Here is a 27723-nt window from a genome sequence, read left to right as displayed (position 1 = left end):
CAGATGTGAAAAAAAAGAGATAGAAACTAAGAGGTGAGGTACTTAAAAAAAAGTTTATTGGTTTTTAAAACCACTTAAAAAAATCTCAACATCAGTGAGCACTTTCAGTTTAAAAAAGAAAGAAGAAACTTTGCTGAAATGCTATAGCAACATTATCAAATTACTGTACGGTCTGCTGTACACTAGACAACAAGAACAACACGGCAGAGGATATTTCTACAGGTCTAGATGAAGAAGAGGGTTAAAGGGAGTTTCTACCAGGTCAGTGAAAGGTACAACACAGGACTATCTGCTCCTGTGCACTTAAAGAAGAAGAGACAGGATTGTGTCTTCATTTAAGTACAAACATCAGTGCCTTTTTTCAATTTCTTATTTAAATGCCTTTTCTCAGAAATAAAAATAAAATTACAACTTTTCTTCACAGAGATACATAAAAAAGTAAAAACATCAAAATAAACAGAACAGATTCAAAAACTGAACGTACAGAACAAATATTCATCTGAATTAGTAAACATCAAACAATGCAAGTAACTTGTTATGTGAATAGCTATACCTTTCTGGTTGACGGGACCAGTCCTCAATTACAGCAAAGTGGTTTAATACTCTGTACAATAGAATTCAACACACATGCACACATAAGATCATCTTTTGTCATAGTGAAGGGTTCCTTTGATAACATTTATCTGTTTTAGATTTTTCATTAAATTGTGTTTCATATTCTCATGTATGAGAATTAATTAAAAACCTTATCTCATTGAGATTAATTTACACAAGACAATTGACTGTCATATTTCTGATTGACACTTCTCTAAACTCTTCTTATCTTATTTCAACTTTTTTAGGCTCTTTAAAAAAATATTTTGTGGGCTTCAATCAATGCATTTGTCCTATAAGAGGTGCCAAAGCCTTGGTTCATGAAAAGTTTAGTGCAATAAGATGAACCTTCAAAGCTTGCTGAAAATTTAACCATGAAATCCCAGTGTCCACTGCAATGTTCTGGACAAAAAAAAATCTGTCAGAGAAAGATATGAAACATGGTAATATATCATAATACTTTTTAAAATACCATGCTATTTTCTCACTCAAAGTACACGTCTCCTCTGCAAAAGCAGACCACTATAAATCTCAGGAAGCAAACAAAAAGCAAACATCAAGCTAAGGAAAAAAAACAAAACACAGCATTATCTGTACAAGAAAGGGCGCCGGTGGCCAAACACACAAGCACAGTTGAGCTGGCTCCTGATCCAAAGTCACCTATATAGGATTTTGTGAGGGTGCACAGAATCAGTTTATCTAATAACAATACAGTGTCTTAAAGTTCTTTCTATCGAGCTTTCATATTTACAAACTGGGGCTTCAAAATGAGAAGAACAGTCAACAGAATAAGCCCCAATATTGTCCTGCTACATTGGTTTCATAAACCAGACCAGTAGTGTGGTTTTCAGCATATTTTCCAGTGCTACAAAGAAGTTGCCAGTTTAAACAATTCCTCATATTGATTTAAATCGTCCCACCGTAAAAAAAAGGAAGATTCCATATGGCCATACAAGCAAAGGTCATTTCGACTACTGTCAGACAGAAAGGAAATCTGACTTGTGAGAGTGATTGAGAATTTGTGGGTTCTTCTAATATCCTATTGAATATTTCCTATATCACTATTTTACCTGTTTCTCTTTGGTATGGACATAAGGCTCAGAAGGCTAAAATCCCATAACAGCCACAGGATTCAAGCATATAGAAGCACCTTTTTGGAATCCAAAACTTTCCTCAATGGGCTGCAAGCCTTATTCCTACATTGTTATTCACTTAACTTTGCTTTTTCACCTGCAATCAATGACCCGTACGTTACCACTGAATTATTATTGTTTTCTCCTGGTTAAACATGTCCCTCCAATGTAAAAACACAATGCATTGTTGAATGTATGAAAACATTATTAAAAGGGGAATAAAAGCAAAACATGTATATATTTCTGTAACATTGTTATTAAATAGGACTATTGTTATTAATCTAGAATAGATTGATGATATTGAAATACTGTAGCCAACTAAACCATTTTAAAATGTATGGCAGTATGTAATGCACTTTAGTACAGTCTAATATTAAGAACTATGAAATGTCAGATTTCATATTTTTTAACTTTGGATAAAATACTAAAGATGTAGCACCATTTGGCAAACCCAATATTATCCAAATTAGATTATTTGACCTAGTTAAAAATCACATTTTAATCTGCATGTATTGTACTATGCATTATACAGGAAGGAAAATAAATTGAAAACAGGAGGGGAGAAAACTATATTAACGTACATTAACCTGCAGCAGCTTACTTTGAGAGTAGCAGCAGATTTGAGTAAAAATGCATAGTTTAAAAACAATGGTAAAATCAGAGCCAGGGTTAAAATATTTTCTTATCTTCGCAAATAGATATGTATATGACTGAATTGGGACATATTATTCAGTCAATACACTTTGGTATAGGGGTGTCATAAGGTTAAATTCCTATTTATATATTCCTTCACTCTAAATCTTTCTGTTCAAAATCATAAAGATATACACCTTCAAGTCACATACTGTAACCTATATAAAAATCATTTTTTCCTCCACCAATGCCCCAAACATGTCTCATAAAGCTCAATAAAGGTGAGAAAGGTCATCTTCTGTATTCTATATTTGTTAAATACAAGATGTAAATAGTTAACTTTCATTTGAGCAGCTTAATATCCATTTCCTTTACCATAGTTCTCCAGATACAAAGGTGCAAGTAGTCCCATTGCAGGTCCCTTAATGATTGCTTTTAGGGGAAACAAAAACTGTTTAAAACTAGGGAATGGGGGAGCTAAACAAGGAGTATCAACAACGACAAAGTATTTTTTTGTGAAGAAAGCCTGAAAAATGACAATATTCAGTCTCATCTTTGTTGCTCCTTAGCCACTTGCTGTCACAGATTCACTGTACTAAAAGTGCATCAACTACTGGGAAATACATTGTGAGGAAATGTTTAAATACTGTAGAAGAAGCCACAGTACATCAGTCAATTTCAAATCTAAATGTCAAAGTTTGCATTAAGTTCCTGAATCAGAAAAACTGATATTTGTATATGACTCTAAGTATACAAATAGTATACATAATCTTGTAAATTATCCGTTAATTATGTATCTTAAACTTGTAGTCATATTCTCAACTGGTCATACTAATTTTTCAATCAGCTGCCTTTTCCTTGAACAAAGTTAATTTGAGTTTTATAAACCTCTTAAATTCTCAATATCACCACAACAAGTTTCCTAGTCGTCAAATCTTAATTCTGACAGAATGGAAGAATTGTTTGCCTAAATGTCATTCAGGAAATAGTATGCTTGTCATGAGTAGACAAATGATTCATCATCATTCACGGATTATGACGCAAAGTTAAAGATTGACCATAGATTTTTGTATACAGTACTAGTCTTCAACTCAGCCTCCGGAAGCACCTGCACTTGCAGCTTTCAAATGGTAAACGGCAATGAGATTAACAATAGTACCAGTGTATGCTACTGCAAATGCCCCATCAATGTCATACTGCATGTACATAGCACTTCTTCATTGAGATGTACAGGGTACAAAGGATAGGAGTATAGTGGGTAAGCATACATCCTGACAGTCTATGTCTAAAGCAGTTTCAAATTATTTGTCTGACAATGTCTTTCCTATTTCCTATATCATCAGGTCTTCCTCTGAGGGAATTGAATAATTTGCAGAGGGAAAAACAGTCGAATCATTGTCTATTTTTTGCAAAGCATTTCTATACAGTCGGCAGCTTCTGAATGAAACTGAAAATGAAAACAACGATAAAAATAATGCAGTCAACGGATATAGATGTTTGGTCACCTTAAAAGAGATTTCTCTCTTAATATCCTCTGTGTGGTCTCCTAGAAATGTACAAAATACTTGTTCTGCTGTTATTTTGATTTAAATGCTCTTGAATTACTGTAGTATCCTTTGATGACTGAGGGGGGAGAAATGAATGAGACAGCACCAGCGATGAGCTGTGATAGAAAAACAGCATACTTGTGAGAGTGATAATTTCTGTTCAGCCTGGCACTTGGACTGGACAAATGTCATTGTGCCCAGAGTGTTTCAGTGTGCTATACAATGTCAACATGAATAATTACAAAAAACTGTTTGACAAAACAATATGTATAAACAAAGCCCATTTTAACCCATTAACCCAACTGTGGGCTGGTCTTTGCTTTCCAGCCAATCAAATCCATTGGAATTTGCAGTCTCGCTGCAAATCTGTTGGAAAAGCGGGTCATTCATCAGTTCCTCCTGCGTAGAGTCTTCATATTGTCCCTGCTGCTGATTGGGGTCAAACAAAAGGTTTGGGTCCAAAGTGTTCAGATCGTTGATGCTACTGGAAAGCTCAGAGGTCAATCGGATTTCGCCAGGGAAATCTGACGCCACGGCGTTGAGTTCTGACACGTGGCCCACAAGCTGGTTGCCAGAAGTAAGGCTGTCGTCCGCCAAGAGGTCTTTAACAGTTGTACTGAAATCCAACTGCTGCTGCTGAGGGTTCTGCGCCAACAACATGGACTGGCTCTGCTGCTGTTGGTGCTGCTGCTGCTGTAGCTGCTGCTCTGCAGGAGCTGATTGTGATTGGCTGTCACCTGCAGAGAGAATCAGCTGTTCGTTCCTGGCGTTCTTCATGAGGTAACCGGGCTTCTGGAACTCGTATGTGTTGGAGTTCATCAGAGCCTGGTGGTTGGCACTGCTGGGGAAGCTGGGGGTGGTCTCCAGGATCTGGGTGAGGTTCATGCGGGCGGTGTAGTTGGAGGGCAGGTTGTTGATGCCCAGGCCGCGCACTGCGTCATCCCCGTCCCCGTCCATCTTGCTCAGGAGCACGTTGGTGATCTTTTTGCTGTTGCTCTGGCCCTGCATGGGCAGCACCTCAGTCTGCATCATCACGTTGAGCGGCACAGATTGGCTCCTCTGAGCCATGCTACTGACACTCAAGTCCTGGTGGTTGTTGGCGAAGATGTTGAGCATCTCGTGGGTCAGGGGCGAGTTGAAGGGGGACACGACTGTTCGGGGGATGTTGGGGTGGGACGTGTTTCCACTCAGGTTTCGCTGACGCACAGCGGGGCTCACACTGCGGCAGCGGAAGGTGGAGGAGGTGGTGGAGGTGCTGGTGGCTTTGTTGTCCAGAGGGGCGGGAACAGCGAAGCCCTCCTGCTTAGCCAGGTTGGCCATGTTGGCCACCTGCTGTTGTACAGGAGAGATTGGCGTCAGACGGCCAAAGTGTCCATCATGGTGTCTGGTCTGAGTCTGGTAGGACTGCCCAGGGATGGCGAAGGCGTGAGGCTTACGGAAGTGGTCGTCAACCAGGTCCTGATAGCTTGGGAGGATGCTGATGCCATTGTTGGAGTTGGCCCCACTGGTGTTGTAACCGTTGTTCATCCACTCCAGTTTGGCTTTGTCTGGGTGAGTGGCCATAGGCCTCTGCATGGGCTTCACGGGGCTGCTGGAGACGATGCTGCCGTCATGGTAGCCAGTGATGCTGGAGTTAATGGGCGTGAATGCAAAGGGGTTCCTGCACTCGACAGGGCTGGGTGGGACGCTGCCACTGCAGTTGGAGTGTGGGGTGCCAATGGGGGTGAGACGACTGCTGCTCAGGGCGCTGTCCACGGGGGTGGTGGGGCCGATGCGGGAGCAGGGACTTTCCCTGGTCACGCCCTGGCCTCCCCCCATCATCTCAGAGGTGGGAGTGGGGGTGGGAGTGGGGGTAGGGGTTGGAGTGTGGATGGGAGTGGTGCTGTTGTGTGTGGAGTGGAAGTAAGGGGTCACAGTCTGGTTGGAGGACATCATGTTGCCCTGCATCACAGACTGCTGGCCTTGTAACGTCACATCTGCACACACTCCGAAGGCCAGACTGCTGTTCAGCTTCATCTGCTCCTCCATCTGCACCAGCTCCTCCACGATGCTGTCCTGGGTCATGTCGTCATCGTTGAAGGGGAAGTAGTCCATGTCATTCTGTAGGGAGAGCTGGCTGGAGCCTGGGGCCTGGCCCATCATGGGCAGGGGCTCCATGACTGGTGTGGATGCCTGCTTGTGGTCTACTGTCATCTGTTGGACATAGGCCTGCTGCTGATTCACCTCCAGCTGCCCCCCGGCCCACATGGTGTTCCTCAGGTCATTCACGGCAGATTGCTCCAGTAAGTTAGCACTGTTGGGAATGGCTTGCATGTTAGCTGTGATGTGTTGTTGCTGCTGCTGTTGCTGCTGCTGTTGTTGTTGTTGTTGTTGTTGTTGTTGCTGTTGTTGCTGTTGCTGTTGCTGCTGTTGCTGTTGCTGTTGCTGCTGTTGCTGTTGCTGCTGCTGTTGTTGCATTAGTGCTTGGCCGGCTGGAACACTAGTATCCATGGCGGTCGGAGTGCTTTTTCTCTGCACGGAGCTCTGTGGTTTGACAATAGTCTGGAAGCCACTGTTTCTGATGGGGGAATCGGAGAGTGCTAGGATCCGAGTTGGGACAAAAGAGTTCAGTTTCACAGTAACTTTGCCAATGGCTGTGGCTGGTGCACTTTCAGGTCTGACTGGGGTTCCTGACCTGGGGAGTTTCTTCACAGCGGCACCAATCCCATGCCTAGAACTGTCATGCCCCCCCACAGGCTGCTGGGAAATGAACACCCTCTTGACCGGCGAGGGATAAGACTCGGGGCCGAGGCCTGGGCGCTTCCTGGGGCTTTTAGAGGCCAGGAAACCTTCCTTGGGTGAAGTGGCATCAGGTGACAAAATGGTGCTGGCATTCTGATTGGAGACTGTCAAATACAAAGTGCTTTCATTATTGGTGTCATTATTGCTACCAGCTGTAGCTGCCACAGTGTTGGTAATTGAGGGGGACTTTCCATTGCACTTAGTTCCAGGCATAGCCTCCAGTCCCAGGGAGCCTCTAGTGTAAAGCGTGGGCACACTAGCAGCTCTAGGTACAGCCCCTCCAGCCCTCTGCCCCCCTGCAGCTTCCTGAGTCACAGTGAGCCTGCTAGCACCCAGGGCCAGGCTGTTCTCACTTATGGCTTCAGCCTCCATCTTGACATCGATGGTAGGGGTGGTGGTGGCCCTGCCTGACCTGGCTATAGGGGACAGGATGGGCGCTGCAGAGCCACTCCGTGCCTGTGGGCTGGGCCTGCTCTCCTCTGGGGACCCCATGCTGCCCATGCCGGCAGAGGCAGGCCGTAAGGTGGTGCTGGTGAGGGTGGTAGTAGTGCTGCTGTTGGGTGCCAGGGATATCTTCACCACGTTGACAGAGCTAACGTGGGGGTTGGGCATCACAGCCTTGATGGGGCTGTTGGTGATCAGCAGGGTGGGTGGTGAGCGCAGGGTGATAGCACTGGTGGCGGAGGGTTTAGGCAGAATCTGGGCATAGCGGTGCCGGGCTGACCGGTCCCCCACAGGGCTGGCTGGGATAGGGGTCTTGGGTTTCACTGACTGCACCACCTGGAAGTTCACAGGCATGACTTTGCCCTCCCCTGTTCCCACAGGACTAGGGGACATCAGCTGCCTGCTCCTCTGAACCTGCATAGACACAGAAAAACATGACTGAAGGTCAAATCATGCATTACTTAAGAATGATGGTCACACATACACTGTATGCATTACTATGTAGTTATAAACTAGTATAATAGTTATATACTATTAGGGCTGGGTATCGTTGGAAATCCGGTACCAGTTCTCCCTCGTTTATGTCTACGCTCCTTAATTTAAAATTTACAATCAGAACTATAAGACTCCAGCGTAATGTGGATGATGATATGAGTTTCATACTGAAAAACGTGTTCCTCTTTGAGCTATCATTTTGAATCTTCAGACAGTCAAAAAATGTGAGTTGGCGGCTCAACTTGGTATCGACGTGATACGGTTGATACCCTTAAAGAACCGAACTTCAGTACCCGGCCCTAGTTACTATTGTATTGTATTCACTTGTTTAATAAACTGTACATATAACCCTTCTCACCGTGATGGGGCTGGAGACTGCAGCTACCATGATGCCAATGGTGGGCTGGGGGGAGAGCAGGGCAGGGCTCCCACAGTGGAGGGAACCAGCCCCAGGAGTACCACCGTCAGCCCTCCTGACCTGGGCCTCTCCTGGGAGGGGAGAGTGCAGCTTCTGCTCCTGTTGCTTCTTCTGGATCTTACGCTGGAGCTGCTGCTTGGCGTCGATGGAGGGAGAGGGCAGGGTCTTCACCTGGGGCTGAAAGGAGTGGGCGTCGGCCGTGGGGACGAATGCGGAGGTTGGCAATGGTGTCTTAACTCCTAGCAAGGAACATGGAGACAAACACTTGGGTTAATACATAAGGATCTGGCTATACATGTGGATATTCACACTCCATGGCTTGTAGGGATTGGATGTGAGGTGGTAGAGTATATCAATGCGCTTTGGTAGAACAATGATCAAGAACAGTTCTTGCATGAGAGTCAATAAATGAGTGGGATGAATGAGTGGCAGTTGCCACCAGATGGAGGCCTTTCACAGTCTATATCACACAACGTGAGGCAATGAGAGGACAACCAATGTACAGGATGTGACCATGGGAGTCATAAATAAAGATGAATATATGGCTTTGGTTGCTATTCACACACACAGGTCAGTCTCACCTGTTGGCGTACCAGTCATAACAGTGAGGGCTGACACAGACTTGGTGCCAATGTAGTGACTGTTGAGCAGGAAGCGAGCCAGGTCCTCCACAGCATCAAACTGGCGACTCAGCACCTTCTGGGCCCACTCACACACCAGGCCGCAGGCTGCAGACCGCACCTCCTCCTCCACGCTAGACAGCTGGCCCACGGGCTCCAGAACCTCACACTGTTACACAACACATGGGCATACAGGTGTCACCTTCCAACCTCATCTTCTAGAAAACATTAAATTCAACGCTCCAAAATGAAGTACTCACTTCACACTTTACATTACTTTTACACTGAAAAGAAGTTAGGTTAGAATGGCTAACCTTTCTCATGTGTGTGTATAACAGCTTCATGAAGACCTGTTGTGGGGGGGCTGAGAGAGAGGTGTGAGACAACTTACCCCGTCCCCTGTCTTATGTAACTCCAGGTTGGGTAACGATGGCATATGGACAAAGGCCTTCTTCCTCAGGCCGCTATAGCAGTACGTGAGTAGGGGTTAAGGTAAAAAACACTCAACAGTCAAACATGTGGGGGGGATTTAATAACATGGATGGTGCTGCAATGTAATACTGGTTTGTTTGCCTGAACGGAGCAGGCCAGGAGTGTCTAAGGGCAGAGGGTCAGCTGTCAGTCAGAGATCTGAGAGAGAGCCTTCTCACCAGACACTGAGACAACCCAGCATCACTCACTCCTGGACTAATCCCTCAGCCCCTCAGGCCTCTCACACTCACACTGACCCTCGTCTTTCCCCTCCAACCTTTCGTGCTGTGACCAACTCCACAGCCCAAAATAAGGCGCTATGGATGTGTGGTGAGAGCTAGCCTTTTATCAGATGCTGGTGTGTGAGAGGGTGACAGCAGGTGTCCCTCACAGAACACTTCCAGACACTTAAGAGGGAGGTGTCTCACGCAACCAAGCAAAGAGCTACTCAAGAGTTCTGGTAAAGCCATGAGTGACTCAGCTTCTCTCTCACACATCAAACGTCAAATACAAATGGATTTCAATAGACTAATCCTATTAGAGCACAAGCACTTTTGAAGAGGTGTAAAATAGAAACGTGTGTATACTCCAACTTGAATTATACTCTTTCAAAAGAGAGAGATAGATAGTTACATAAGTCAGAGCCTGAGATGTTCAGAGTTGGTCTGATCTTACTTCGAGGCTCATATAGAGTTTCAGTTGCTATTGCAACCGGCATATACAAACAAGTCTATTTCAGAAAGGCACCAAGGCATTCAAAACAAAAATAAAATGTGTATGCATGCAAGCATTTTATATAATCTTCTTTTTTTCACACCCCACCTCAACAAAATAAAATGACCTCAACTTCTCACTATACCAACTTCACTCACAGTAATCTCATTGGAGACTATGGCTTTGCCAAGTCTAGAGCAACTTGTGATCTCATGGAAAAGACAACTGAGATTCAGAAATGTTTCCTGAAGGTCAAGAACATTGTGATTTCCCAAAGTGGCTCTGTCCTAGTCCACTACTCTCTGCAGAGAGCCGCTTTATTTGATTTAATTTCAGTTCTATATTTAGAGGCTCCATGAACTGCGACAACAGATGTTCTGTGACCAGAGTCCAGAGAGGCCAGATTGTTACAAACAATTCCAGTGAAGGATATTTTGATTTGCCTCTCATGCCAAGTCGACGTGCCTTCATGTTTGGAAAGACATTTTTCATGATCTTTCCAAAGTCCGCTGCACTCAGTGGGTGGTAATTGAGATTGTCACAATAGCTCCTGAAACACAGACAGACAGACGGACGTACAGACACACATATTCACACAGACACACAGAAACAGACACAATTAACATTAGTTGGACAGGCAAGGGAAACAAAGTTCACTTGAACATTGGAAATTTCAGTCAAACCAAACAAACAAATTTGAAGTAATATTTAACAAAGAGGGAATATATTTTCAAAGAACCAATACCACTTCATTTGCCATGAATTCAGAGTCCAAATTGTGTGTTACATAACAGTAACATCGCATTTCAATGACTGTCTCAGACTTTCCGTTCTAGTGTTACAAACACATGGTGCACAACTTTTCCCAAGCCCTCCGCATCTATTTATATTGATGCTTTGGCTGGCAGTAACTTGAATATAACATAAATATGTAGATAGATACTTTGTTGTTGGCATTGAGCTATGGTGTAGGATTAGTGTATTTGTTGGGCAACTCGGCTCTCTGATTAACATACACTCACCGGCCACTTTATTAGGTACACCTTGCTAGTACTGGGTTGGACCGCCTTTTGCCTTCAGAACTGCCTCAATTCTTTGTGGCATAGATTCAACAAGGTGCTGGAAACATTCCTCAGAGATTTTGTTCCATATTGACATGATATAGCATCACGCAGTTGATGCAGATTTGTCGGCTGCACATCCATGAAGCGAATCTCCCGTTCCACCACATCCCAAAGGTGCTCTATTTGATTGAGATCTGGTGACTGTGGAGGCCATTGAAGTACAGTGAACTTATTGTCATGTTCAAGAAACCAGTTTGAGATGATTTGAGCTCTGTGCCATGGCGCGTTATCCTGCTGGAAGTAGCCATCAGAAGATGGGTACACTGTGGTCATAAAGGAATGGACATGGTCAGCAACAATACTCAGGTAGGCTGTGGCATTTAAACAATGCTCAATTGGTATTAAGGGGCCCAAAGTGTGCCAAGAAAATATCCCCCACACCATTACACCACCACCACTAGCCTGAACCGTTGACACAAGGCAGGATGGATCCATAGTTTCATGTTGCTTACGTCAAAATCCTGACCCTACCATCTGAATGTCGCAGCAGAAATCGAGACTCATTAGACCAGGCAACGTTTTTCCAATCTTCTATTGTCCAATTTTGGTGAGCCTGTGCGAATTGTAGCCTCAGTTTCCTGTTCTTAGCTGACAGGAGTGGCACCCGGTGTGGTCTTCTGCTGCTGTAGCCCATCTGCTTCAAGGTTCGACGTGTTGTGCGTGCAGAGATGGTCTTCTGCATACCTTGGTTGTAATGAGTGGTTATTTGAGTTACTGTTGCCATTCTATCATCTCGAACCAGTCTGGCCATTCTCCGCTGACCTCTGGCATCAACAAAGCATTTTCGCCCAGACAACTGCCGCTCACTGGATATTTTCTCTTTTTCGGACCATTCTCTGTAAACCCTAGAGATGGTTGTGCGTGAAAATCCCAGTAGATCAGCAGTTTCTGAAATACTCAGACCAGCCCGTCTGGCACCAACAACCATGCCACGTTCAAAGTCACTTAAATAACCTTTCTTCCCCATTCTGATGCTCGGTTTGAACTTCAGCAGGTCGTCTTGACCATGTCTACATGCCTAAATGCATTGAGTTGCTGCCATGTGATTGGCTGATTAGATATTTGCGTTACCGAGCAGTTGAACAGTTGAGCAGTTGAACTAATAAAGTGTCCGGTGAGTGTATGTGGTTCTTAATCCTCAATATTAAGTAAATTTGTCATATCATACAATAAATGGCATGTTCAGGTGAAAAATATTTGAAGAAGACAAAAAGGTCCAAGTGTATTAAATTCAGAACATCTCAGATAAAAATAAATCTATTTCTGCCTGGTGTGGAATGTAACATTTTAGATATTCTTAACACTCAAACAGAACACAGTGCCCTCAATACTTTTCTAAATGGGTGCCAATGCCCTTTTGGAAAACAACATCATTTAATGAAATGCTCTTCAGACAGAGAACACCTGAGACCTAACCCTAACTCCCATCAGGTTTCCTCATCCCCTAGTCCAACTGGGAGACACCTACTTGTACTCGTCATAGACCTCCTGCTTTGGGAGAGAGGTCTCTGGGTGTTCCTCTAGGTGATTGCGGATCCAGTTGAACGCGTGCATCTGCTGGGTGCGGCTTGATGACATGGAGCTCTGATCACTGAGTGACAGCAGGAGGAAAGACAAGGTTACTGACAGTAGTAACAGATGAGAAATGGCACTGACTCAAAGCTTCCCCCCCCTTGTTCAATCACAAGCAACACACATTTCCCCTATGTCTCTGTGTTTTAAGTGAGAGAGTTTAGGTTATGTACCATGAGAGTGCTCCAGGACTAGCAGCCTCTCTCTGATGCTCAGTCCTGATGGGCATCGTGTGGAGTATTGGGGGGGTTGAGGTGGTGGAGGTGATGAGGATTAGAGAACAAGTAGAAACACGTTGCCATGTATCGCAATAAGAATTGATCATCGAATTTCTTAATCAAGGTATAATATTGTCAACATCAATCAGCAGTGTGTGTGTACAGTATATGAGAGAGCGTGTATGTTTGTGCGACATTTAGGTCAAATCTAGAGAAAAGACAAGACAAATTACATAACTCTACACAATATTTGCAAAAGAAAAGTATGAAGAGGTGAAGAAGGGTAAACAAAAGTCTTTCAACCAGAACACACACGCTCAGATGAAATACATCAATTCACAATATCAAATCAATAGGACCATCATTTATAAAACTGAAGAAGAGTTAAATAGTAGACTTGGGGATATATAGATGCTAGCTTTGAGTAGAACTGTATACATGCTACTAAGCTAGTGGATGATGAGAGGGATTCATTTAAAGTGAAATTGAACTGGAAACAAAATACTAAATGTCAATAAAAATGTCCAATGAAATGAAAGAATAATTACCTTTTGTCACCACCATTGCTGGGACCAGAAGGCAACTTAAGGTAGAGGTAGAGTTTTTCAATGTCTGTAAACTTCTCCACATCTTGCTGTAAAAGAAAAGCATGAGACAGAAGACATTAGAGAAGACAATCGAGACATTCAATAATGAATAGGATACTTTTGGCAAACATTTTGTACAATTATTCACTAACATCCCTCTCACATCAAACCTAGACCAATTCATAAAAGAGGGGAAAAAGCTTCATTTTGTTTTTCTCAATTTCATAATCCATCTAGACTCTTTCCAGAGACGCTGACAGGTTGGTTTATACTACAGTATGAATAGCATGAATAATACAGAGCAGTCTCCTGTTTAAATGCTCCGTTCTTGTCTCCTCTGAGTAAGGTCAGACGCTCCCTCTGTTTCTGTTCTAGTAACATGAGAAATAAAGTGTCTTTGTCAAAAAAGACTGTTGTACTTTTGTAGTAGGACTGTGCAAGCCAGGGATCCGAATCTGTCACGACAAAAGTACACTTCCCTACATATGAAAATTAAACAAACATAAAAATCTAGCCTATATGACTGAAAATGACAATAATTAAGGCCATAGAAAACTAGAATAATCTCACAATGACAAGAAACCAACAAGGAAACAGCAACAACATGTTTCAAGTGGTAAAAAGTATTCACTCAAAGATGAGGCAATGGTCAAGGTCAATCTACCCCCCCCCCCCCACACTGGTCAGTCACAAGACAACAAAAACATGGATGATCTTGTTAATGAGATTAAGGATGTAAAGGAGAGATTACAAAAGCGAAAGGTCTGGCAGGGACACTGCCCTGGATATAACCCTTGATCTTGGAGCAGTTTTGTATGTAGCATTAGGAAGCATCCAGGATCCCTCCACACTAGATCAAGGTGGCACCGTGTGTCAACACAACCATTCAAACTATCCGACAACCTCCTGGGTTTCTGACTGACAGTGTGGAACACTTCCTCTGAGTGTGTGCAGTGCACTGTGAGTGTTAAATACTACTGGGTGAACAGATCAGCACAGGGTGTCCTCATCCCTGCCGCAATAACAAAACCCATGAGGAAATCTCTTAATGAGATAAAACAATGTTTCCATTCAGGGAGAGGGAGGCGGAGTGCGTGTGTGTGTGTGTGTACTCATGCTATGAGGTCGGTTGGTGAGGGCTCCAGCAGGGGACCTTGAAGGGACAGCAGTATAGATAGGAAGTGATAGAATCCTGCAGTAGCCATGGTTGCAGCAGCTACTGTCTGTGGGTCAGTCTTGTTGTGACATTAACAAGCACTGATACCTGGCAACCTAGCATCAGACAGCCATTGGGGGTGACAAAAATGAAGCATTTTAAAGTTCATTACCTTGTATTTGTGTTAAGACATTATTTAGAAGGGTGCCAGGTTAATGCTAGAGGCAACCTTTACCGTGTGAAAGCAGACGACTGGGGTGTCGCACAAAAGCCGTGGGGGATATGGCCAATACAAGATAATGACATGTTTGACAACAAATCAACAATTAATCAACTTAGCAGTGGGAAGGTTTCAGTATTTAGGAGCCATTTCTCTGAGTGACTTTGGACATCATGCCCAACAAAAATCCCCACAACAACATGAGCACGGGGAGGGGATGAGATAAATCTGGTGTTTACGTTTGCAGGATTTTGGGGGCGGGGGGGTAGAGGAGGGGTCTGGTTTGTGCGTGCAGTGTTGGGTCTCACAGATGTCGTGGGCTGAGGGGCTTTGGGGCTGTGCTACGCCATGAGGCTGGCCAGCTTGACCTCCACCTGGGCAGCACCAGAGCTGCAGCAGGAGCATGAGCAGGACCAGTGTCCACAAAGGGCCACGCACGGGCTCAGAGTAGTACAACTTAAGACTGTCAACAAACAAGCGCTGGATCACGCCCTCTTTCACATAAAGCAACCCCCCTCCTCTCTCTCTCTGTTACACAGGCTGGGAAGTAACGTTGGCATACTGTCCAACACCCCCGCATGCATGTGCACACGCACAAAGCTGTGAAACACATTGGCTCACACACAGGCATGAAAAATAAATAAAGCCCAATCTGCATCCCCCTCCCTCCCTCTCTCCCTCCCACCCACCCACCCAGGATGGTGGGTGCCAGTTCAGCGCCAGTGTGTAGGATGGCTGGGCCCAGAGCTACAAGCAGAGAGCAGCCTCTTCAAAGGGAATAGGGAAGATGATAGGGCGGGGCAGGAGTGATTTAAATTCTGCTGGAGTAGAAGGCGGCAGACGAGAGAGTCTTTGGCTCCAGGCACAACTCTCCAACACTGAGCGGGAGGGCTCTGCAGGGGGATGGGGGAGGGGAGGGGGGCTCCAGCATCACGTTCTGGACTGTTGATGAGCTGTGCTGTAGTAGAGCTTTGGCACCCAAATACAAAAACAGCATGCTGATCTAAAGGGGTGCTGGTGCCTCTGTGTAGTGTGCGTAGTACAAATTGTGAATATAAAATGAAATCGCTGCATTAACGCTCATAGCATAACACAAATGATGAGACAACCTTGTTTTCCATAGTGCTGCTGTGTTACTGATGAGACAACAACAACAAAGTGAATGAATGAATAATTACGTTCGCCTAGACGACAGAAGCGCACCATTTCAATACCAGTTAGTGGACACCACCATCCAAAACTGGGAGGGATACAGACAAGAGTCCCATGAAATTTCAACTCCCCCCCCCCCCGCAAAGAGGAAGTCATCCGAGGTAGCAATAATCCGAGGAATACCTAATCCGGGGGCTAGCAGAGCGGGCAGTTAAGCCCACGTAAACAAGCTTTTGTTTTCATGGTGTCTGCTGTGTGAGACCATTGCAGTGGGCACCAGCACTAACATGGTAGTGATGCAGACACATCTTCAACAGCCCCCAAACTCAAAACCTTCAGAAGAGCACACCACCACATCATGTCCAAACAGTCACCCACAATATGGAAAGAGCTCTACACAAAGCAAGGGGGAGAGGAGCTCTGAGAGCTGTAGTAGGGTAGGAGACTGGGACAAACACTCGTAAACACAAACACACGCAGAAAAATGCGCACAAATAGGCGTGTCTTGGCGGTATGGCACGAGTGCACAGAGACAGGCTTCGGCGGGGCTGGTGGATGTGTGGTTCCCGGCAGCCTGTGAGCTCAGATGAAATCCCCTGACGTTAACCCATTCGGCAGGACTGGCCTCTGCGCGCCGAGGGGCCGGCCAGCCCGGCCAAGCGCAGCGTACACACACACTGCGTACGTTTGTACACACCTCACACTTCGTGCGTGCGTCCGTCCGTACGTACACACTGCCAACCACGCTCTCGCCCAGGAGCTCCCCAACCCTTTTCAATTGGTTTCTAAGAATAGACGCATACCCCCCTCCGTCTTTTCTATTCGCCTCTTTGTTGCTAGGGGAACGGGAGCTGACGAATGGCTAAAGTTATCAGCCACTGAGCTGTGTTAGCAATGGGGGGGGGGGGGGGGGGGGTGAGATAGGTAAATAAAAATGGCTCTCCGCCGTCGTGGAGCCTCCTTGAAGGTCCTTTTTAGAATGAGGGACCCTGGGGTGAGGCAGGGGATCGAAGAGAGCAAACAGACCATGCTGGGCATAGTTACACACGTCACACACTGACACTGTATCAGACAAAGGAGCGCAGCTCAACCAGTGGTCCTCTGCTAACACAGGACATCACATCCTGCTGCCAGACACAGCCCTGCTTCACACAGCAGCAACACCTCCCCTCCAGAGTAGACACAAGGATGAGGCGTTGCTCCTCAACTCCAATACCCTACAAACCAATCAAAGACCAATACTGACTAACTCGCAACTTGGTCAATATACATAAATCATGGAACCCTAACCCATGCTGTACAGTTAGATTGTGGCTTACTTTCATTCCATTGCCCTTCAGATAATTAGCTCGTTAATTACGCTCAATCAAATGGGGAACAGGCTTTGGGAGAAGGACCTGTTCCTTCTGCAGTCCTTCAGCCTCAGCCACCTACAGTCTGACGCACAGCAGCCCAGACTGACATCACTCCTCTGCCATGGGGACTGGCAGCACCTTGGCAGGGCCTGACGTCTATCCAACAATCCCATGACCATCCTATATCGGTCCGTCTCTACAGAGTCTACCATCACCCGCGTCTTCACAGGGCCCAGGTTAAACACACGTCCTATATTGGTCTCGGCACCAACAACATCAACACAGAAACTATTATAGACCGGTTGTATTCTCACACCGACTGCATCCCTGACTCTTTTTGGTCCAGGACAATTTGGCAACTTGTGTAGCTATGTGCGTAGGCATGACTGAGACTTTATTACCTGTCTGACACATGGAAAATTAAACTGAGACCAAAGGAAATATGATAGGCTGGTGAGGAGACTGATATTCATTCCAGGAAATCCCGAGGACACAGAGAGAAATAATGACAATTAGCAGGTTAAGCCTCTTGGGCTAGTATGGTTAACTAAGGCTAAGTGAAGACAATACAGAAAGCCATCTGTTTTCGTGTTCTGAGGTTGAGATGAGGCAAGTTTACAGGAACTGCTGGAAGCACTTATAGTAGTTCTACTATCGAGACATTACTACTAGTGGAGCATGGTCATCATCAGTGATTCAGCACACACACAGATGGGTTACACACCACTCACAACTCCACTCAATGCCCTCAAACTGACACTTCTCCCCTGAGAGCATTCTCCCATCTCCATAGGACACAGTCTGGAGGCTGGAAACAAATCCAGTATATCAACACACCTTCCATTATTGATGTGTGTTTTACTTAACGCTGCAGTTGAGACATCCAAAGTCTGTGAATCAACACAGACAGCCAGAATGAGGCTAATATTAGATGCTAGTGCTTTTCCATGTCCTCTAGAAATCCTTAAGAGGCAAATAAAACAAAATCTGCCGGAATCGGGAAAAAACCCCACAAGCGAACAGATCCTTGTGGAATACAGCTGAAGACATAAAAGTTTAATGAGTGGAGCTGACGCAAGGTAGCTTGTGAGATTGCAACATCCAGTGCTGCAACGCTGACTTGGGGTGTGTGGGTCATGCATGTCTCGCTGACTCTGGCATCTGCCATGGTTAGGGAGGTTAGTGTGAAACTTGGGTCCTCCAGGGACATCTGTACTGTGCACTTAAAAGTACATGAGACAGAACTTCAACCACTGTGAGTGCCCCTCCCTTCCCTCTCCCTGGGATGAGGAAGAACGAGGCAAAGCAGATCAATCAGGACAACAAAACTCATTGACCTCCTTAAGTGTTTAGTTGTAAGTGTAAGTAGGTTACAGTGTTAGTGGTGAGGTTCATTGGATGGCTTTCTCTCTCTCCTCATCATCATAACCTACCTCGAGGTGGTAGGAAGCTGAAGTCCAGCCTGCAGTATTGTATTGTCAATAGTAAACACTATTGTTAACTATTGTTACCTTGACCCATGCTTATCTGTCTTCTGCCTCTAAACTAGGGAAAGCAGCACACTGGATCTTACCCAACTGTTGGCATAGCAGCTGTCTCTATTGACAGCAACATATAATTTTTTTAGGCCTGGATCCTGATATGAGACACAGAGATTTCTCTTAACTTCCATGTAGACGTAAAATCAACTAATGACAACATGAGGAAAATTAAGGAGTTTCATCAGAACAAAACATCACGGCAACAAGAAAAAAACATTTTTAGCATATATAACATTCGTACCAAATCCTGTCAAATATACATGTAACAACAAATGATGCAAGCTATAATGTGCAAATGTGAAATCAATCAAAAGAACTGTTGAGCTCTTTATTGATAGTCCGCCATAAAACGGTTTCATAACGTGCGGCTGCTTTAAGCTCTGACATCAAGTGTGGTATAAATAAACAAAACATGGGAACACCTGTTCAAATGCTCCAGAGCACATCTCAGCTCACCCCGCCACATCCTCTAACAGGCTAGTAGCCTCTTAACACCGGCAGGAGTGAGATAGCAAATACTGTAGCTACAGCCCTAGATTCAGAGAACATTCATTTAAGTTCTTATAATTAATTATTCCAATTAAAATAATAATAAATAATAATTAATAACAACTTCAAACTACAACATTGAGAAATAAATATCAGAATTGTGAATGAAACGTCACAGCATCTTCGTTCGAGGCTTAAGACAAGCTGTAATACTCACCAAAATGTTATCCACTTTTGATTGTACAGATTTGCTGTAAAAGAAGGGAGACATAACATGAATTAGTATGACGCAGGTGTAATGTGAGCACTGTGCATAAACCGGATTTATTAATAAATCAGTGGAATGTGCGGCATGAGACAACACTCCCATCCGCTTCGCCCAGGTCATAACATGTGTTCCTGGGATATATTGGTTGTCATGTGTAAAATGAGAGACAGACACTGCATAAATGTCCTATCACACTGAATGTCTATTAATACCAGCCCCCCAACAAGTCCTTGACAGTCATTGCACGGGGGACTTGGGGATCCAGTATGAACCAGTATCTAATCCATATAAAGGTTCTGTAAGACCTGACTTGACCTCATGGCAATGTCATGCTATTAGTCAATCTATCCATTCAACCCACACTTGGTCAGTCAAAGTGTCTATTGCCAAAAAGACACGGTGGAGTCTCAGATACTGGAATAAGACAGCCAGTTAATGTCAATCCGCGAGAAATGGATTCACTGACTGTTGGTTACAATGTTTCACAGACAGCCTGTTAAGACTAGTTCCTCACAGGAAGTGAACTCAGAGACTCTGCTAAATGCCCTCACAGTCAGAGACTCTCTGGAGGCCCCTTGCTGAGTCCACCCACTCATAACAACACACATCCGCCTGATTTGACCCAATATCCACTCTAGAGCCTTCAGAAATGTCACGTCAGGACAGGACTGACTGTTGGTGTGAATCACAACATGATGGAAAAGGTTAACTCTTTATCTGTGTGTGTGTGTGTGTGTGTGGGTGTGTACACTGCATTTCAAGAGGTGATTGATCCATAACACTCTTGATCCAACTTGACTGCACCATATGAATAAAAATAGGTAAATGCCCTCTCAATGACACAGCTTAGGAGCTAGGAGCAGGTCAGCTCACTACATAACACACTACCAGTCGGTAGGTAACTTGGCACTTATTTAGTCAAGATAACCTTTTGATAGTCAGTTGGCTCTGATAATGCTCTACTGAGAATCAAAGCTAAACAAAGTGAGAGACCAACTAGGGAGATCATCATGACAGCACAGCAGGCAGCCAGATCAGATTTGATCAGCTATTACAATGAGGAACTGTACCTACTAGTCTGTTAACAGGTCGGCGAGTACTTCAGAGGTCAGAGGTCGTGGCGGGGGGGGGGGGGCAGGTCAGACTAAAGGACTGTTACTAGGTGACGTGACACAGAGAAGGTGAGAATCAGGTGGCTTTTTATTAGCAGCGACAGGGAGAGTAAGCTTTAATGGACTGTTACTAGGTGACACCAGGATTTCTCGAGTGTTGATAACCAGGCCTAAGGCTGGGCCAGGTAGAACGAGTCAGGCTCATTAAGCCACTGTTGCTGTGGGGAGATGGATGGGGAAGGGAAAGATACAGCGTTTAGAATTCCCCCACAGGCTCCTCACAAGCACGTCAATCAACTTTGAAATGTTCTGCAGCAATAATACTCTATACTACATCTCCTTTCTGGCCACACAGAGCAGACTCCTCCCAACTGAGCAGTATTTCATTAGCGGAGCAAAATCACTTTCTTACGCCATGCTATAACCTGACTTGGCTGGGTCATGATTTAATTAATCAGAATCAGAATCAGAATTCTTTTATTTGGCCATGTTTATTTGCACATACAGGAAATTGACTTGGTTAGGTTGGTGCATGGGACATAAAAAACAATAGCAAATATATAACAAATTTACAAAAAAGAACAGAAGAACAATACATCTTGTAGGCTGTGTGAGACTAAGTGGCAATGAGGCTAGAGGCTGTGAAATGGGTATGGGGCATGTACACTATAAATTAGAATAATTGTAAATAATTTATAAATTACACTGTGTGTGTGTGTGTGTGTGACAGGGTGGGGGGGGGGTGGAAGTCCCAGAGTCAGTGAGAGGCAGGGGGCTTGTTTGTGAGCCCCACTGCCGGTGGTAACAAATGTATTGCTTGTAAAATACATAAATGACCGTCGTGAATGCTAGTGTCTCAGAGTGAGGTGTGTGGGGTTATAGGCCTGTGTGTTTAAGTAGCATGGGTGATCACCATCCCCACGCTGTGCTGGATGTTGAGAGGAAACTCTAAGCTCATGTCCTGTTGAACCCCAGGACTGGCAGGCAGCAGAGGAGTTCAGGTGTGAGTGAACCCACTCACCCTGGCTGTCTCTGAGCTTTGCCTCTTTCAGCTCTGTACGCGGCCGGCTGTAGCAGGTCACTGAGGAACAGTACAGTACATTTCAGCATGTCTGTTCTAATTCTGCTGTCTTTACTTAGCAGCAGCCAGCTTCATATGGTACTTGTTCCTCACTATTTTTCTAACTGTTGTATGCATCTGGATGAGGCTAGTGGAGATTCAATTCAAAGAAACCCTTCTATAGAAGTTCAGATCATGTATCTATAATGCAACATGTCATATTGCAGCCTTTTAAAAGAAAATCATTCCAAAACGTTCTGAAAGACATAGTTGGAAAGAGCATAAAGCTGAAACACAAGTCAAAACATAAAAACATGTCAATAACACTAAAAAAGACAAATAAGACCTGGCTTGTGAAAGTAATTTAATTCAATTAAATAATACAAATGTTTTTTTTTCCCATTAATACAGACCCAGCCTGTATCTTTTCCCCCTTGAAAAGCCCTGATATCCGAAAGCAGCAGAGCAGCCCCCCCCCCCCCCCCCCACCCTGACCCACCACCATTGCCCCAGGCAGCTGGCCCCTCCTGCACTCCTCCTACAGAACGTAAACAACCGTCAGAGCTGCCAGGAAGGGACAGCCCTGGCTGCTCACTGTCTGTCTCCCTCCCTCAATATGGCCGCCTTTGAGAAAAAGAGGATTGCCTACCATCCGCTGCTAAACCCCAGTGACCGCAGACGGTAGCCGGACACTGGGGACGGCTGGAGCACCAAAGCTGTGCTATTCTGATTGACCCACGTGGGGAGGAGGGGGGATGGGCACGGGGAGATAGACATGGCTGACCTCTCTCCCCTCCCTCGAACACACAACCCACACTCGAGTGATGAACCCTTTCAACTGTAACCCACCATACCCTCAGAGCAGCCACAACACAGACGGTGGAGCAGAACCTTGTAGACAGTCTACAGTGCCAGCACTATGAATTTTAAAAGGCTGCAAAATTCCCCACGGGCCCCACTCAGGAGGCTGCCCTTCACTATGGACCCCTGAACTCTTGCACCACTCGACACCACATTCCACATGAGTTACTGTTCAGTTCCTCCTCAGCCAGAGGAGGATGGGTTCCGCCTTGGAGTCTGGTTCCTCTCAAGGTTTCTTTCTCCCAAGGAGTCTTTTTTCTTGAGACTGTGCCCTATGTTTTTCTCCCCTCTGGAGAGTTTTTAGGTTGGCCTACTTTTTGAGGGGTCTATGGTTCGGTGTTAGTTCATCTTGTTTGTATTGTATTTATATTTTGTCGTATTGGTTTTGTTTGAAAGCACTTTGAGACATTTGTCTATGTAAAAAGTGACTGAATTCAAAGAGCTTTCTGTAAATAGTGCTATCCACCTGAATAGGTCTGTGATGGACAATATACAAGAAAAGAACACTGAGAAAAACAAGCACAAAATCACTAAGGTCGACAAAGCCCATAATACATTGAACCTTTCCTTTCCTTATTCTTTAAAATTATTTAAAGAAAATATTTGCTATAACCTATTGTGAAGAACACCTAATCTAAACCGATTTTGGTACAGTCAAATGTTCAAATGCAGCCCTTTGCATACTCAGAGGTTTTTTCAGGACACAGACTGTCTCCTGGCTGGTGAAAAACTCAATGAGTAGGGAGTTAGCTAAGTGAATTTCGGTGTATAGCTCTATCTAACAGCCATCGGGTGCTGAAAGCTCATCAGACCTTCTCCCAGTCAATTCACACCTTGTTTTAGTTTGGTATAAAAACACTCCCAAAGAAAATAATGTCATGGACCTTCCAACTTTTTAAGGAAAACTTCAGTAAACAAGTTTGATAATAAATAAAACAAGGTAGAATAAACCTGATATGTAGGCTAGAACCATATTCAATCCTAGTCCAGAAGACCTACTGTGTGCAAGTTTTCTTTTAGAATGCCGTACATTGGCAGGCAGACTACACAGAGTGTGTCCTTGAAGCAGAGAGCGGGAAGCTAGAGTGATAATTGCCAGATTCAGCTGACACTCTGATGAGTCAAATGTTCCCTTTCAATTAGCCTAGATATGACCTTATGATAATGTGTGGTATGCTTCACTTATGAGAAATAAAGCCACAACGCTTGCTCTGTTACACTGCTGCTCTGTACAGGCTAATGGTTATGCTCCAAGCACTAGGCTAGACAAACCAATGCTACTCTGTGAATACCATACAGTATTGTTCCTTGACCAAGGGACAGAGAGAGGACAAAACAACATGAATTGTGACACAAACTCAGTCACTTGATTGACCGATTCTGACCAGGCCTCTAGGCTATCCATCAACATCATATCTGTGTATAAACATTTTAACTGTGTAAAAATAAACACAGACAATAATTCTCAGTATATAGATAGTTAACAAAAAGTAATAAAAAAAACATTACAGATGACATAAAAATGTATGCTATTATTTAAACTCACCCTCACTAGCACATTCTGGCCCTGATGGTAGCAGCGAACACTTGGATTTGGGTTCTGCCCTTGTGAAAACAGCCCCATGTTTGCCAGTGGTGAGGCTCATTTTCAATTCTCTTTGAAGATGATCATCCTCATTGTGTTGGGATTTCATCCCCTCCTTCCTATTCTATCCTATTTCCCCTCCTATTCTGATAAACACTGTCTCTCCAACACCAGCCTTGTACATGCGAGAGAGAGAGAGAGAGAGAGAGCGAGAGAGACACACAACGAGACAGAGACACGGTGGAATCGATTCAAATGACGGACACAATACGGTATTTGTAGTCTCGTATTTGTTTTACCACAATACTTGTATGTTGGCAAAAAACAGCAGGCAACTATTAGCCTGTCAAATAAATTGTGGTGAGCTAATGCAATACAGTATCATGAACATGTCCCTATCAAGAACCAGGGAACAACAAAGTAGCCCACCCAGATTGGAACAACTGTACTGTAAAACTGAAGGAGGACAAACCCACTCAACTCATGCATTAGGCTATTAGAATACAACATACTCAAACTTACGCCATCAATTTGAGAACATCATTTGATAGGTGAATGAGGTGAAGAGTGGCACAAACGTTAACTAGAATTACACCTCACCATAACCATGTTCTCCTTTTTCGCTCAATTGTTCTCAAGTCCTTTCAGGCTGAGAGGCAGCCCGCAACATGCCACCCGACATCCGTACCAAGCCACTAAGGCTACATGTTACTACACCTACACTACACCTGTGTTACTACTACACTACAGCCTGATGTCAATAACATCATTTTGCAACTATAAGCCTTATATTGCATCATTAGGACAATAGCTTCTTGTGAAACTGGTGTTAAGAAACACCTTGACAGGCACACACTGGCAACATACTGGAACAGAAACCTCAATCAAACAGCATATACTTACTGTACCAACTCTGGGGGTGTATATATATATAAAAGAATACATAAAAGCTGACTTAGTTAGGCTATACACTCACCGAACACTTTATTAGGAACACTATACTAACACTGGGCCTCCCTTTGCTCTCAAAACAGCCTCAATTCTTCGTGGCATTGATTCCACAAGATGTTGGAAACATTCCTTTGAGATTCTGGTCCATGATGACATGATTGCATCACGCAATTCCTGCAGATTTTTCAGGTGCACCTTCAAGCTGTGAATCTCCCGTTTTAACACATCCCAAAGGTGTTCTATTGGATTCAGATCCGGTGACTGGGAAGGCCATTGAAGAACACTGAACTCATTGTCATGTTCATGAAACCAGTTTGAAGCGACTTTTGCTTTGTGACATGGTGCATTATCATGCTGGAAGTAGCCATTACATGCACATGGTCAGCAACAATACTCAAATAGGCTGTAGCATTCAAGCAATGATTGACTGGCTATTAACAGGCCGAAAGTGTGCCAAGAAAACATTCCCCACACCATTACACCACATCCACCATGAGAAGGTGTAAAGGTGTTCCTAATAAAGTGTTCAGTGAGTGTATGTTGACTAATACTACATCAGATGTAGCCTACTCAGACAACCCCCTCTGCTGGTCCATGGAGAAAATTATAGTGATTTTACTTAAATCTTAAAATGTCTTAAAATGACAAAACTTCAAACATCACAATTTCCCCATAACATCAATAAGGCCTAAAGGATCAAATACCCAAATGAAAAGACAAAACTTGTATTTGTGTGATAAATAGATGGGGGGTTACTTGGCTAGATTGAGAGTAGTCTGATCAAACCTCTACCGCTGAAACATCCAGAGTTCATCTTAACTTTCCAATGGGCTGTCCAGCACCATCACAACCAAGCCAAGGACAGATCTTTTCCATGGGAGATAGCATTCACTTATATGTGCCAGCTCTCCCAATGTAGATCATAGGTATCATCTATCACTCAGACTTGGTTAACCTTTAGTTGCACTCACCCGGTCAAATGTAATGAGCACCAACCAGGCCTCTGCAATACGGGCCACAAAACAAAGAAAACCTATAAAACCTGTTTCTAGAATGGTATTTCAACACCACAACATTAATTTCAAATCTCATACAGTGAGAGCATATTGTTCCCAAGGTTGCACAATAGGCATACATAACACACTAATAGCATTAACAAGACACTTTTTTTAGTTGATGTAAAATCACCATCAAGGATACAGTGTGCAAGAAAGTCGTGCATTAGAAAACTCTAGAAATTCACTTTATTTGTGACCTACACTGTAATGGCGTGTGACAATATTACAAATATTAAAACATTGTACATTAAAAGTAGCATTTGGAGTGTTTTGTAAGAATCGAGAGGGCAGATGTGCAACAATATTGAGTGACCACTGACCAGGGGAATCAAGAAATGTTGGGTACAGCCACTATAATGTATGCCTACATTGAGGTGCATGTCGAGACATGTAACAAAAACAAGGGTGGCGGAAGGGGGGGGGGGGTGTACTCAAAATAATCGTGTCAGCGTTTTCACCGGAGTGCAGGCGAGTTCCATTCGAACATATACCGTGCAACTGCTCTCACGACCTACAACACCAGATACACACGATCTGTGCAAAGAGCACAAAACGCCAGTCAATTTGCTGAAATAAACTAGCTAAATAACACCGTGCACATGTTTAGGAAGCTAGCGCTGCGACCCGTTCTCGGAAACCATGCACAGGCAGAGCTCCGTCCTTGCAAACCCGGGTTGTTTACCAACCATACATTTGAGTCAGTTGACTGATGGCGATAGAGCACCCCGGCACACGTGCATGCTCGCACATATACCCAATAACCGTTGTTTTGACATTTCGAGATAACTTGCTCTCAATATCGAACATAACCTTGGAAAATACTCGCCAAATACAGCACTAGTAGTAGTAGCTAGCTAACATTAGCAGTCAGGACGTAAGCTCCTCCACCACCACCGTGGAGGCAGTGGCAGTGCCCGCCCCGAGAAGCTTAGAAAACACGACACACACGCTGTCCCACAGCATATTTTAGTAGCACAAAATGTAAAAAGAAATCATAATTCACATCTTAATGGAGGAAAATATCTATTTCCAATCCATAGATTAAATCATTGCCATATCTATGTTGCAGAAAATGGGGCGGAGGAAGCGAAGCTAGCTGCTGAGGTACTAGCTAATGAGCTGCAATTAAATGGCTTGCTATGGAAGTGGAACGTTAGAGGAGGCTCAGCTAAGTAGCAAGCCAAGAAGCAAATGACATGAAGCTGCTAACTCCTCCTTAGCTAAAGCTAGCTAGCTAATGGTCCTTACCAGAGAGAGTTCTTTATTTTGAGCTGCAATGCACTAGCCTCAGATCCTTGCAGTCCCGGAACCAGGGGTGGTAAGGTGCCTATTCCTGAGCCCAGCTTCTGGAGCTGCCCAGGTTGTTGTTGATCCTCGGCCATCACGATAGGATTCAGGATGAGAGGAGGGAGATCTTTAACAAACAGGCCGCAACCTGGACCTCGAGAATGCAGTTCTGTCCCTTCTATGGTGCATTACGGACCCACACGTTCGATGTGCGATCAAATTGGCCCCTCAGTTCCAGGGTAGAAACGGCGACGGCCGAACATGGTTAAACGGTTAT

General features: G+C 44.4%; 1 protein-coding gene across 1 annotated transcript; it reads right to left on the bottom strand.

Annotated features, from left to right (window-relative positions):
* Positions 1–40: 40 nt before the first annotated feature.
* Positions 41–27723, bottom strand: rfx7a (regulatory factor X7a). The gene is made up of 10 exons (XM_083691635.1): positions 27408–27723; positions 19482–19515; positions 13313–13398; positions 12720–12764; positions 12443–12565; positions 10280–10400; positions 9057–9137; positions 8627–8834; positions 7986–8284; positions 41–7546 (listed from the first exon to the last, which is right to left on the bottom strand). The coding sequence occupies exons 1-10, from the start codon at positions 27539–27541 to the stop codon at positions 4193–4195; spliced, it is 4485 nt and encodes a 1494-aa protein (XP_083547761.1). The 5' UTR covers positions 27542–27723; the 3' UTR covers positions 41–4192.

This window comes from Argentina silus (genome assembly GCF_951799395.1).
Source record: "Argentina silus genome assembly, chromosome: 19".
NCBI lineage: Eukaryota > Metazoa > Chordata > Actinopteri > Argentiniformes > Argentinidae > Argentina > Argentina silus.
The sequence above is the reverse complement of the archived record's forward strand: the minus strand, read 5'-3'. Positions and strand labels throughout refer to the sequence as shown.